The sequence below is a fragment of the Lampetra planeri genome, chromosome 30, assembly GCF_965212315.1.
Source record: "Lampetra planeri chromosome 30, kcLamPlan1.2.h2, whole genome shotgun sequence".
In the NCBI taxonomy this organism is placed as follows: domain Eukaryota; kingdom Metazoa; phylum Chordata; class Hyperoartia; order Petromyzontiformes; family Petromyzontidae; genus Lampetra; species Lampetra planeri.
In genome coordinates, this window is record NC_136136.1 from 6,111,679 (window position 1) to 6,124,541 (window position 12,863).

The following is a 12,863-nucleotide window of genomic DNA, read 5'->3' on the forward strand; positions in this document are numbered from 1 at the left end:
CAACGTTGGATGAAAGACTTCCCCAACGACGTATCGATCATAGTGGTCGTTTGAGCATACTTCACCACATTGGCAAGCGCCAGTTGGTGAAGGGACCGGCTTAAATGTCATTTGCAAAGTGACGTTAGCCGTGGATCGGTGGCGCGTTGACGCGACGTCGCGACGTCCGATGTTTTGCGCCGTGCGCGTGGTCGTGGAGCGATCGCGACAGCACCCCCCCCCCAAACCCCCGCGCCCTCGCCGGCTCACCGAGGCACTGCAGCTTCACGGCGTTGTAGAAGTAGCCGGGCTGGCACTGGCAGGTGTAGCCGGGTCGGGAGTTGGCGCAGCGTCCCATCTTGCAGATCTCGCGTCCGAATAGCGTGCACTCGTCGGCGTCTGCTCGCACGAGACAAAACGGCAAGACGGACGGCTTGGCCGGTTGCCAGCGGCGTCGCCGCGACAAAGTCGGCGAAACCACCGAGTTTCAGAATCGGCATCGTCGTCGTCGTCATCAGCAGCAGCAGCCAGCCATTGTCCAAATTTGCCCACTGTTGCAAAAGCTTGACGGGACTTTCCTGAAAAAGCGGTCACGAGAATACGTAAATGTAACGTGCGGAGCCATTGGTGACCGCGCCGAGACCATTCCCTCACCGCGCGTGGGAACCTGAAAGATTCCATCCCCGTTGGACGGCTGAAACCAGAATCACAAACCCGTGCCCTCATCCGTGCTGGCTCGGCGATCTCACCCCTGAGCCAAACCGGCAACCTCGCCGTGCAATGTATTGCTTTAATAAAATGATTAGATAATTATCTTCCACGTCTGTTCTCTTTCACGGTTGACCTATCCGTGCGTCCGTACTCTTGATGGTGGTAAACTTGTTTTCTTCTTCTTGCGTGTGTGCGTGTGGTTCAGGGCCATCAGTCAAAACATTGATCATGCGGCGTTTGTATCCCCCCTTAGCTTCGAGTTCAATTCCCTCAAAAGAAGCTCTCCAGCGATTGCGAAGCGGCTACACAGCTGGCAAAACGATGCTCGCACGTGCTTCCGCCGCGGCGATTATTTTGTTTCATTTGGTGGAAAAACATATAAAGCAATTATCAAGGAGGCTCCCGGGATTTAATAAACCCTCTCTCCGCTGGACAATCGGCTCGGGTTGCAGCAACAGCGGGCATGACGAGCTACGCGCGGAGATTTTCGCTCGAGCGTCTCCTCAACCGTCCGCCGAGAGGGAGCGAGAGAACGTCCGTGTACGCACGTGCGTACGTTGAACTTCTTTCGCACCGTACGTAGCCAGCCGCGCGAATCGGACGTGCGGAGGAAGGACAACGAGCAAAAACACAAAGTGCAATTCTAAAGAAGTTACTTTTCAATCTAGATGTGCACAGCTCCAGTGGCTTCTTTATATCCGAAGAGAGAGCGTTCGAGACGGCCGCAGAAGGGCGCATGAAAGCGCGCGACAAGGCGCCGTCTTTGTTCGATGGCCAGCCAAAAGCCGCCACCGCCGCTGCGAAGATGGACAGAGTTCGCGTGATGATTTGTGGCTTCTTGACGAACCCAGCAGCGAGGTATCGTGGTTCATGTGTGGGAAGCAGCGAGGTATCGTGGTTCATGTGTGGGAAGCAGCGAGGTTTCGTGGTTCATGTGTGGGAAGCAGCGAGGTATCGTGGTTCATGTGTGGGAAGCAGCGAGGTATCGTGGTTCATGTGTGGGAAGCAGCGAGGTATCGTGGTTCATGTGTGGGAAGCAGCGAGGTATCGTGGTTCATGTGTGGGAAGCAGCGAGGCATCGTGGTTCATGTGTGGGAAGCAGCGAGGTATCTTGGTTCATGTGTGGGAAGCAGCGAGGCATCGTGGTTCATGTGTGGGAAGCAGCGAGGTATCTTGGTTCATGTGTGGGAAGCAGCGAGGTATCGTGGTTCATGTGTGGGAAGCAGCGAGGTATCGTGGTTCATGTGTGGGAAGCAGCGAGGTATCGTGGTTCATGTGTGGGAAGCAGCGAGGCATCGTGGTTCATGTGTGGGAAGCAGCGAGGCATCGTGGTTCATGTGTGGGAAGCAGCGAGGTATCGTGGTTCATGTTTGGGAAGCAGCGAGGTATCGTGGTTCATGTGTGGGAAGCAGCGAGGCATCGTGGTTCATGTGTGGGAAGCAGCGAGGCATCTTGGTTCATGTGTGGGAAGCAGCGAGGTATCGTGGTTCATGTGTGGGAAGCAGCGAGGCATCGTGGTTCATGTGTGGGAAGCAGCGAGGTATCGTGGTTCATGTGTGGGAAGCAGCGAGGTATCGTGGTTCATGTGTGGGAAGCAGCGAGGTATCGTGGTTCATGTGTGGGAAGCAGCGAGGCATCGTGGTTCATGTGTGGGAAGCAGCGAGGTATCGTGGTTCATGTGTGGGAAGCAGCGAGGTATCGTGGTTCATGTGTGGGAAGCAGCGAGGTATCGTGGTTCATGTGTGGGAAGCAGCGAGGCATCGTGGTTCATGTGTGGGAAGCAGCGAGGTATCGTGGTTCATGTGTGGGAAGCAGCGAGGCATCGTGGTTCATGTGTGGGAAGCAGCGAGGCATCGTGGTTCATGTGTGAGAAGCAGCGAGGTATCGTGGTTCATGTGTGGGAAGCAGCGAGGCATCGTGGTTCATGTGTGGGAAGCAGCGAGGCATCGTGGTTCATGTGTGGGAAGCAGCGAGGCATCGTGGTTCATGTGTGGGAAGCAGCGAGGTATCGTGGTTCATGTGTGGGAAGCAGCGAGGCATCGTGGTTCATGTGTGGGAAGCAGCGAGGTATCGTGGTTCATGTGTGGGAAGCAGCGAGGCATCGTGGTTCATGTGTGGGAAGCAGCGAGGTATCGTGGTTCATGTGTGGTAAGTAAGCGAGGTATCGTGGTTCATGTGTGGGAAGCAGCGAGGTATCGTGGTTCATGTGTGGGAAGCAGCGAGGTATCGTGGTTCATGTGTGGGAAGCAGCGAGGTATCGTGGTTCATGTGTGGGAAGCAGCGAGGTATCGTGGTTCATGTGTGGGAAGCAGCGAGGTATCGTGGTTCATGTGTGGGAAGCAGCGAGGTATCGTGGTTCATGTGTGGGAAGCAGCGAGGTATCGTGGTTCATGTTTGGGAAGCAGCGAGGTATCGTGGTTCATGTGTGAGAAGCAGCGAGGCATCGTGGTTAATGTGTGGGAAGCAGCGAGGTATCGTGGTTCATGTGTGGGAAGCAGCGAGGTATCGTGGTTCATGTGTGGGAAGCAGCGAGGTATCGTGGTTCATGTTTGGGAAGCAGCGAGGTATCGTGGTTCATGTGTGAGAAGCAGCGAGGTATCGTGGTTCATGTGTGGGAAGCAGCGAGGTATCGTGGTTCATGTGTGGGAAGCCGTGAGGTATCGTAGCCCAACGCGGAATTCCCTTCGGGGGCGCACGGCCGAATGTTAACGTGACCCGCTGGCTGAAGCGAAACTTAACGTTGGGCCCTTGACGATTCGCGAAGGCCCAGGGTCACGGCGGTACGATTCTGGCCGCTTGACGGCGAGCGCCGGAGGGGTTAATCGACGCGAGCTCGCCGGTTATTCGCACAATTTAGCGCCGGGAGCTTTTTGGTGCCGTTGCTGCAGCTTCGACGCTCGCCCCGTGACGCGCAGCGGCCGATGCCCTCCGTGCTTTTGCGTGAACACGAGCGTCGTGTTGGCGCATTGGCGCTCACGCTCGCGAGGGCTTCTCACCGTTACTCAGGGCCGAAACGACATCGAAAATATTGTTCGTTGTTATATATATTTCGATTTAAAGCTTTCGTGACTGCAGGGATTCATCTTCTTGGTTCTTTCTGTAAAGTCACGTAGAAGGGAAGTAATAAAGTAATAAAAACTAAAACATAATAACATAATAAAATTATTTTTATTATTTTATTACTTCCCTTCTACGTGACTTTACCGAAAGAACCAAGAAGAGGGTTATATATATTGTTGTTAAAACAAGACACAAATCGATTAAATAAATTAAATAAATAAAACGGGTCGGTGGGGTTCATTATTTTCTATTCGATCTGTAAAATGAGCGGCAGCGACTCGGGTTAATCCGCCAAACGAAGAGGGAAGCCTTCGATTTTATTCTTTTAAATTGTACGGCTACGCAAAAACGACGACGTTTAATAGCGTGAAGCGGAGCTGGGAAGCGGTGGAGCCGTCAAAAGGTCAATTGCGCAAGCTCGGAGGGAGAAGAGAGAAGCAGAAACCCCTCCACATCATTAGCTGCGCTTGCAAAACTGTAACGCGACACTGCTGCCGAGCGGCGGAGTGTGAAGCCACGCTCGCAGAAGCCCAGGTCCTCGTCCGTTCGTTTTGTTGTTGTGCCCTTCCGCGAGCCCCCCAGCGCGCTCCATCAACATGTACACAAGGCCCCCGAGCGCCGCACAGATGCAAGTCATTAACACCAGTCGTGGCTTTCCTCCTCCACAGTGGCATACGAAACCAAGAAGTTAACAAATACATGACATACGCATTGCATGCACTATTGCATGCACATTGCATACGCAAAACACAGACAGATTCCCCCCACATAACCCGAACAGAGACGCTTTTTGTGTTTAGTTCGTTGTCCTCCCCACGCACATCCCATGAGCACGTTCGGTGAGAAAGAAGTTAAACGTTCATACACACGTACATACAGACATACAGACATTCGGGGCAAGTGCTGTTAGCGAGCACCTATGAAGGCCGGAACGGTACACGAGGAGGTGGGTGGTCAGCACCACGCCCGGCCACCCTTGTCTCCCGAGTCGCGATGTTTACACACTGCGCCAGGTACTCATTTGAGGCCGAGTCGACCTAAGGGAAGCTCAGGACTGGCTCAGATAATCATCACCGCTGTTGGCCGTGAGCGGGAATCCAATTCTGGTCCGCGGGCGCGTAGCGCAGCGTGCTAAGCGCTACACTACCGATCCCCACACGCACACAAAAGACAAAGATGCCCCGTATAGCCTTAATAGACTGTAGGGGCAAGTGCTGTTTAGCGAGCACCTATGAAGGCCGGAACGGTACACGAAGAGGTGGGTGACCAGCACAACGCCCGACCGCCTTTGTCTCCCCAGTGGCGATGTTTACACACCGCACCAGGTTCTCATTTGAGGCCGAGTCGACCTAGGGGAGGCCCGGGACCGGTTCAGATAATCGTCACCGGTGTTGGCCGTGAGCGGAAATCGAACCCGGGTCGCAGGGTGCATAGCGCAGCGCGCTAACCGCTACACTACCGCTCCCCCTCACGCATACACACACACACGCATACTAACGCACCACTTCCATTCATCATGCGCACGCCAATTATTGCCTCATGGCAATTTGGCCCAAAGGGAACCGCAGCTTGCACGCTCGGCAGAGGGCTCTTCCCACCGCGCTTAGCACAAATGAGGAAATATTACATTTTTTGCCGCGCACAATTTTTGTAATCGCGGGGCTATTATCAAATTTGTACAATTGGGGTCGTTGATAATGGCACAAAAGCCGGCCGAATGTGGTGACTAATCTGACCGGCGGGGAGAGACGTCCGCGCCTCCCGCACGCCGGTCGTTGTGCGGCGTCGACGCCGCAGAGAGGCGAGCCGGGGTGGCTCACAGGGCAGGTCCCGGCACGGCAAAGATCCGGAGGTCCAATCCGGGGCTTTCAGCCACCCGTGTTTAGACCCGGGTTCTCAAGCGTAGCAGAGTTTGACGGTCTCGGTGGCTGTTGTTTCACATTGCATGCGGTTAATTTGGCTACATTCCAGCTGTGAGAATGACAAATAACCCGTTCGACTGTCGCGTGACGAACGATCTAAGAGCGGAGTTAAACAAATTATCCGGAGATGCTGCTGCTGCTGCGCTGGCAGTGGTGCGCGCAAGCACAAATAACAAAAAAAAACAACTCTGATTTTTGTTTTTCTATATATCTGTGCTACGAAGAAGGGCCATTGCCAAAAACGTCGCCTATTCCGCATGTTATTGTAAGGCCTCAGTAATGTTGTTACATTAGGAGAGCGTTGTTTGTGGGGAAGTCCACCACTCTGCCGTCTAAAGGGTAAAGAGGACGCATGAAGAATGCTTGAGAGGTGGCGGACCACGAGGGTCACGTGACATGTTCTGTACAGTGCATGCCTCGGTGTATTTTCCGTCGTGCGAATTCGAGGCTGTTCAGGAAAATCGCTACACAGATAAATTCACTTCAGCTTATGTTAATTACGCTTTTTTTCTCACACATAAATTGCCCAGTACGCAGTTTACATGGGGCGAGGAGATGTTATTCTCCCTCGTCTGGTACGCATGAGGTTGTCGGTTCGATCAATGACCCCGGCGATGCCTGCTGTACATGTGGAGTTCACGTGTTGTATCTCTCTCTCTCTTGCCGACGTGGTGGCGTGGATTGTTCTCCGGGTTTCTCCGGTGTTGCCTTCCACATTTAGATTCAACGCGCGTCGAGATTATTTGGCTGCTGCTCCTAAGTTCCCGCGGGGGATGATGATGATGATATTAGCCACTCTGATGGATGAGCTCTCACGTGTGGCTAGGTCACCTCTGCGCAATAGCTCAAGTGGGCTTCATCCGCTAAGTAAAATAGTAATCGGTAATGAAGCAGTTTATAGCTGGAGATGCTGGAGACTATTAATCAAATTACAAGAGGGAAACCTCGAGTGGGTGAGGGGGAGGGGGGCGGGGGGGGCATGGAGAGGGAGGGGGGGGCACGAGCGAAAATCATTGTACGGCAGCTCCCATCTACGTTCGTGCCCAGGGGCGTTAGGGTATGAATAAAAGAAGGGAAGCGAAGGAAGGCTGGCCAGGCGGGTGGTGTTAAACATCGCGTCGCGCCCGGCTCGCTTTCACAGCGGCGCAGGAAGAGAGCGGTTGCTTTCCCTTGGAAGCCGGCGGCGACCTCTCACTCAGCAACTGGCCGCGGCACGGCCGGAAACGTGCACCACCACCCGCCGCGTCGACGTGAAGCAACCTCACGGTGCCTCGCTGCTTGCCGCAATTGAAGCACGACACCCCGCTGCTGATTTCGCCCAGGAGTCATAAACCAACACGCGGACTCCGGTCGTCCTCGCGGCGGCGACGGCGGCGGCTTTTGGCTGGCCGTGGAACAAAGGCGGTCACCTTGTCACGCGCTTTCATATGCGCTTCTGCGGCCGTCTGGAACGTTCTTCGTTCCGATAATAGGAAGCCACTGGAGCTATGCTCCAGATAGATTTTTTTTTTAGAACTGCTTTTTGCGTTGGGTTTATTGTCCTTCCCCCCGCACATCCGATTAACACGATTGTCAATGTACGGTGCGAAAGAAGTTCACCATACATATACACGTACATCGTGCCGACGTGAACCAACCCCGGCGATGAGAGGCGGGGGAACACGCGTAATGTGGAACATGGGCCGCAATGCCTCCTCCCTCCCCTCCCCCCCCTCCCTCCCCTCCCTTGCCTTCACCACAAACCCCGCACCGCTTCCACTCATTAACGGTGGCGCAGCCGTTAACGAGATCCTTAGCAAACATCCGATTTTTACGGCCCGTTAATTAGACGAGTTCACTCACGACGTCAGAGGGGGAAGAAGGTGGGGGCGGGGGGGCAGCGGGGTTGGTCGGCTCAGAAGCCGGCGCTGCCTCCCCACTGAGACCATTAAGAGAGCAGACGGCAGCGTTTCGCGGAGACGACGGAGACGATGGGTTGGCTTCGCGCATATCCACGGTACATGTCGACGTGCTATGAAAAAGAAGGCTGCCGTTGCTTGAAATGTCGCCAATTTAACGTTTGTTTTTCCTTTCAAGGCCACGGTGTTATTTACAAATTTGTTCAGTTTGTTTTCCTGCCACTTCCTCTTTAATTGTGTTTGTGCACCACTGCCAATGCAGCAGCAGCAGCCGCAGCACCCAATTATTCCTTCTATTTTTGTATAACTACTGAGATCGTCTTGAAAAAAAAAAATGTCACAGGGACCCTGGGCATTGATCAAAATAACAATGTAATGAGTACCACTCACTGTGGGAGTGCTACTCACTGCGCGAGTCTGCGTGCCTCCCCCTTGCCGCTCACCTTGATAGACTCTCCTGCCGGCGACAGGGTCCTGGCTCGGAATGTTTCCTCTGCCTTCTGGACACAGCGACCGAAACTCCTCTGCAAAAACAAGAGATTCATGAGCTGACTCGCAGGGTGATCCATAGACTCACACGGAGATCCATAGACTCACGCGGAGATCCATAGACTCACACAGAGAGCCGTAGACTCACACGGAGAGCCACAGACTCACACGGAGATCCATAGACTCACACGGAGAGCCGTAGAGACTCACACAAAGAATGATAAACTCACACGTAGATCCATAGATTCACACAAAGAATCATAGACTCACACGTAGATCCATAGACTCACACAAAGAATCCTAGACTCACACGTAGATCCATAGACTCACACGGAAAGCCATAGGAGAAACCCACAACCACACACTTACATAGAGACACCCATAGACTCGCTTAGACACCCATATGCTCGCATGGGTACCCATATGGAGACCTATAGACTCACATGGGAACCCAATAACTAACTCACTTAGGAACCCGAAGTGTATGTATGTATGTATGTTGAACCTCTTTCCAACTGTACTCATTGGAGATGAGCATGGGTCAAAGGGAGTCTATGGGCTTCTATGTAAGTGTATGGGATCTGTATATGATGAGACCTATATACTCACATACAGACCCAGGCACTCAACAGGGACCCATAGACTCACACAGAGACCGATGACCGACTTCCTCTCACGATAAACACACCGTGTCTGCACAGTATCTTGAGATGTGGTGGCATTTATTGTACAGTATTATCTCACTCTCAAAGAGAGAGAGAGAGAGACTGCGGTGCGAGGAAGAACCACAGACAAACGGGGTAGGAAACCAGGCAGTGACCCAACACCAAATTCCCTCCCAAGCTCTGCAGTCCTCTACATATATATGAAGGCATTACCGGCCAATCAACGAGCGTTTACATGTGGGAGGAAACTGGTGTGCGCGGAGAAAACCCACGCGTGCACAAGTGGCCAACGCTCGACTCCGCTGAAATGGAAACGGGTGTGAAGTCCGCATCAGCTGTACGGCCCTTCTCCCGGCAAGCCGGGGTACACGGCTCCTCCACGACGCCCACGACAGCTGCGCGATGATCCGCCGACCCTCGCCGCTGCCTCCGTTGGTCAGTCGATTACCTGGCCACCTGCAAGCGTAGCCACCGCCACCACCGCCACCACCGCCATCACCGCCGCCGCAGCCGCCCGGCCAGCTCGCCGTGCCGCATCTCACGCGGTTGCTTATCGCGGAAAGGGGGTGGGGGTGGGCGGTGGGGCGCTTGCGATTACCGGTGTCGGCGGGCGGGCAGGGCCGGATGGCGCAGTCGGCGCCCCAGCCGGCGCCCGCGGTGCAGCAGCACTCGGCGCGGGTGGCGTTCCACGCGAGCACGTTGGAGCACGCTGTCTCTGAGTCCACGTCGTAGTAGCACTCCTTGCGCTCGTCACGGCCAGAGCTCCCCGTCCTCGCGGGCACCACGGCTGATGACCGACGGAAGAAGGGGGGGGGGGGGGCGCGACGAGGGGGGAGCGTCAAGGGGGGGGGGGGACAGGCACGGGAAGGAGGACGATGACGATAGCGATGATTATGATTCTGTTCGTGCCGATGGCAATTTGTTCCGTGGATCAATGCCAAAAGATGTCCGGATCTGCTGGCCAAGACGATGGGGCGTCAGGAGGTAAGAGTTCGTGCCATTTCGCTGCTCCTCAACCGCTGCTGATTGAGCGCAGACCACAGTGGTTTTCCGTGTGGTCGACAGTTTGGGCTGCATGGCCACAATCACACTATGGCATGTCGATAATTTGACGACACTGCGTCATCATCATCATAATCATACGTTTATGATTATACGATGTTTATGATGCGTAAGTAGATAGTAAAAAGGAGATCTATAAACTCCGGCTACGGACCATGGACCCCCCGACACTCACCCGGCCGCCGGTCGGAGCCTTCTGGGAAGACGACCGCGCCGTGCCTCTCCGTCGTTTCGGCAAAACCTGCGGCGGTGACGAGCGACGGTTTTACACACGGCACCAGCTACTCACTTTAGGCCGAGTCGACATAGGGGAGGCCCAGGAGCGGTTGAGATAATCGTCGCTCGGCGTCGGCCACGAGCGGGAATGGAACTCGGGCCGCCGGGTTCGTAGCGCAGCGCGCGATAACCGCCGCGCCCACTCTGACACTTGCATCGGATCGTACGCTTGAAAATCGATTATTTACGATTGTTGCAAACATTGCAACGGACATATTCGCGTGGCATTTTGGCTCACGGAGTGAACAAAACGATAAATAAGCAGGACAGGGAACAAACACCATCGGGACCAATACAAACGAGCAGGTAAATACGAGACAGATTCATGAAACAATTCCTCAATTGGCTGTATTAGGAACGCGAGCCCCCCAAATCGTGACAAATTCCTAAAATAGCTGTTGGGTTTTGATCGCGTGTTTGCGGCTGGAGGGATGTTCACGCACGCTGCCTCGGATGCCTCATTCCTGTTCTTGACGCCATATAAAGTGTACGCGACGTTCACGCAGCACGCACACTAATATCTTGTAGATTTAAACATGTTTGAACGCGTGTTATCACGTGTTTGCTATGTGTGCCGTCACCTGATACCCTGGACACCCCTGCGAAGTGAGGTGATTGCCCCGTCTGATCGCAAGGGATTATCCTCCAGGTATCCGAGCAATATATATTTGTCAAAACAAGAAATATACGAAGTACCTGGCCTCCACGCGAGGCCGGGCAGCGATCCCGTGGAGTGGAGATTGGGAACTCCGATGGCAGAATCTGGAACAACACAAAAAGTCAACTCATCCCTCTTCCTCCATCCCCTCCCCTCCTGTCGACAATTTCACAAAAAATAGACGACCTGCAGCAGCTGCTGCTCCTTGAGACGCAAAAGATGTAAGAATATTACATTTACATGATAAACATCACTCAATTTTAGTTGAGGTTTTTTTTTATGCGTACTTTAAAAATAAAATAATAGCAACAGGGAGGATTGGGTGGATGGGGGGGGTTCTCACCGGGCCGTGCCGGCGAGCCTGCGGGAGGATTGGCAGAGCCGGCCTGGCCGTGTCCCTCCGGGAGAGCTGTGCGGTGAAAATAAAACACGCGACCGTGAAATCCGCCGCACGGGAACTCCACTTGGAGCCGAGCCAGGCCAGCGCCGCGATGCCGCCGGCACGTGATATAAAGAAATATGATTTCAACACGTGGCATTTCGAAACTTTTTACATCGTCATTATTGTTGTTTACGATCATGAAATAAATTTGAAGGCCATTTTATGTTGGTTCTTTTGGCGAAAATAAACATTTCCGCAGTGGTGTTGGCGCGCGGCACATCGGCAGGAATCACGTTCACTCTGTCGACGTGACAAACGCCCCCCTCTCCCAACGGAATGCCGCCGCCGCCGCGATGTAGCGTTTAGCGCAATTGACTTGCAATCCAGAGGTCGCCGGTTCGTTTCGATCTCCCGGCAGGTGAGACAATCCCCCGCACCCCCCCCCCTGCCCCACCACCCCCAACATCCCTCCCTGGCCAGCATCTGTCCACACAGAAGTTGACATCCAAATTAAACGATCAGCAAGTCGCGTGCGGTGGAGGGTTACTCCCATTCCTTCCAAGGCATCTGGCCGGCGTGGAAAAGTAGGCTGAAGAGGGGTGGAGGGGGCTCTCCTCGAACAACCGCACGAGAAATAAACTGCAGGGCGTCACATCATGAAGCCAATAGGGGATAGATACCTGTGTGAACGCGTTGAGCCGTGTGAACAGCAGGTCCTCGCTGGCGATCATGATTCCCTTGAAAGAGAGCGGAGAAACGCGACCGTCATTCTCCTCGCAAACGACGCCGTGGAGCGTATCCCTGCCGAGCAAACCTCAAGGCCAACGGTCGAGACAAATGACCGAATGTACGTATGTGTGCGTGTTGAACTTCGTTCGCACCGTACGTAGCCAACCGTGTTCAGGGGACGTGTCGGGGAAGGAAGATTAGCTGAATACAAAGAGCAGTTCTGAATATGAAAGTGAAGAATTAAGAATGGCAGTGAAGAGAGGGAGCCACGCCCGAGAGAGAGAGAGCAGGTTGCACTGCGGAGATTGGATCGATGAAAGCTGCCCGGGCGTTAGATTCGTTACATCGCAGGGCCGTGAGAGGTGGCGACGAATTTGGGGAGGCTTTCATCCAGAAGTGGATTGATCATATCTTCTGACGAATCAAATTTAATTGGGGGGGGGGGGGGAGCAATGATGGCACAGTGGTTAGTGCACTGCGCTTTGATTCACAAACTAACATTTTGTGACGATTCCTCGTTTTTCAGCAACGGCGATCGCGAGTGGCAACTGAATCACGGTATGGGGTGAACGAGCACACGCCGAGGTGAGGAAGTGTATCATCACAGGAAGCCGTCAGTCACGCAGCGCGGGGGGGAGGCCCTCATCCAGCAGGAGAATGACAAAGGGGCCGTAACGCAAATATGCGCTGACGACATCGTTCGGACGTCTTGGGATTTTGCGCAAAGCTCGCATTTTTTTTTATTTATTTTTTATTTTTCCTTCCCTCACGTGCACTCGGGGTTCGTGGCCCTGAGCCGGAATGGCACGCCGAGACGCCGCAGAATTTCCTGGCCTGAATAACAAAAAAAAATCATCACGTTTTTTTATTTATTTTCTTCCTCTCTGCTCCTCGTGCTTCAAGAAAATTTACACCATCCCTGGGACCATGTGGTGAAAAAAGAAAACAGGAGGTTTGTGCGCCCAGCCCTACGATATCAGATTGAGGGAGGACGAGGGAAGGGTGTTTTTGGCATGAGGTGTCTCCTGTGGA

The 12,863-nt window shown here is 53.8% G+C and overlaps 1 protein-coding gene across 1 annotated transcript in view; it reads right to left on the reverse strand.

Moving 5' to 3' along the window:
• LOC144728859 (latent-transforming growth factor beta-binding protein 1-like) overlaps positions 1-12,863 on the reverse strand; it is a 108,178-nt gene that overhangs the window by 18,508 nt on the left and 76,807 nt on the right. Inside the window, exons 32-38 of the mRNA XM_078608550.1 lie at positions 11,783-11,839; positions 11,064-11,129; positions 10,759-10,824; positions 9,962-10,027; positions 9,323-9,511; positions 8,014-8,094; positions 250-378 (exon numbers count right to left, since the gene is read on the reverse strand). Coding sequence (XP_078464676.1) covers positions 250-378; positions 8,014-8,094; positions 9,323-9,511; positions 9,962-10,027; positions 10,759-10,824; positions 11,064-11,129; positions 11,783-11,839 — 654 coding nt within the window. The remainder of the gene's footprint in view (positions 1-249; positions 379-8,013; positions 8,095-9,322; positions 9,512-9,961; positions 10,028-10,758; positions 10,825-11,063; positions 11,130-11,782; positions 11,840-12,863) is intronic.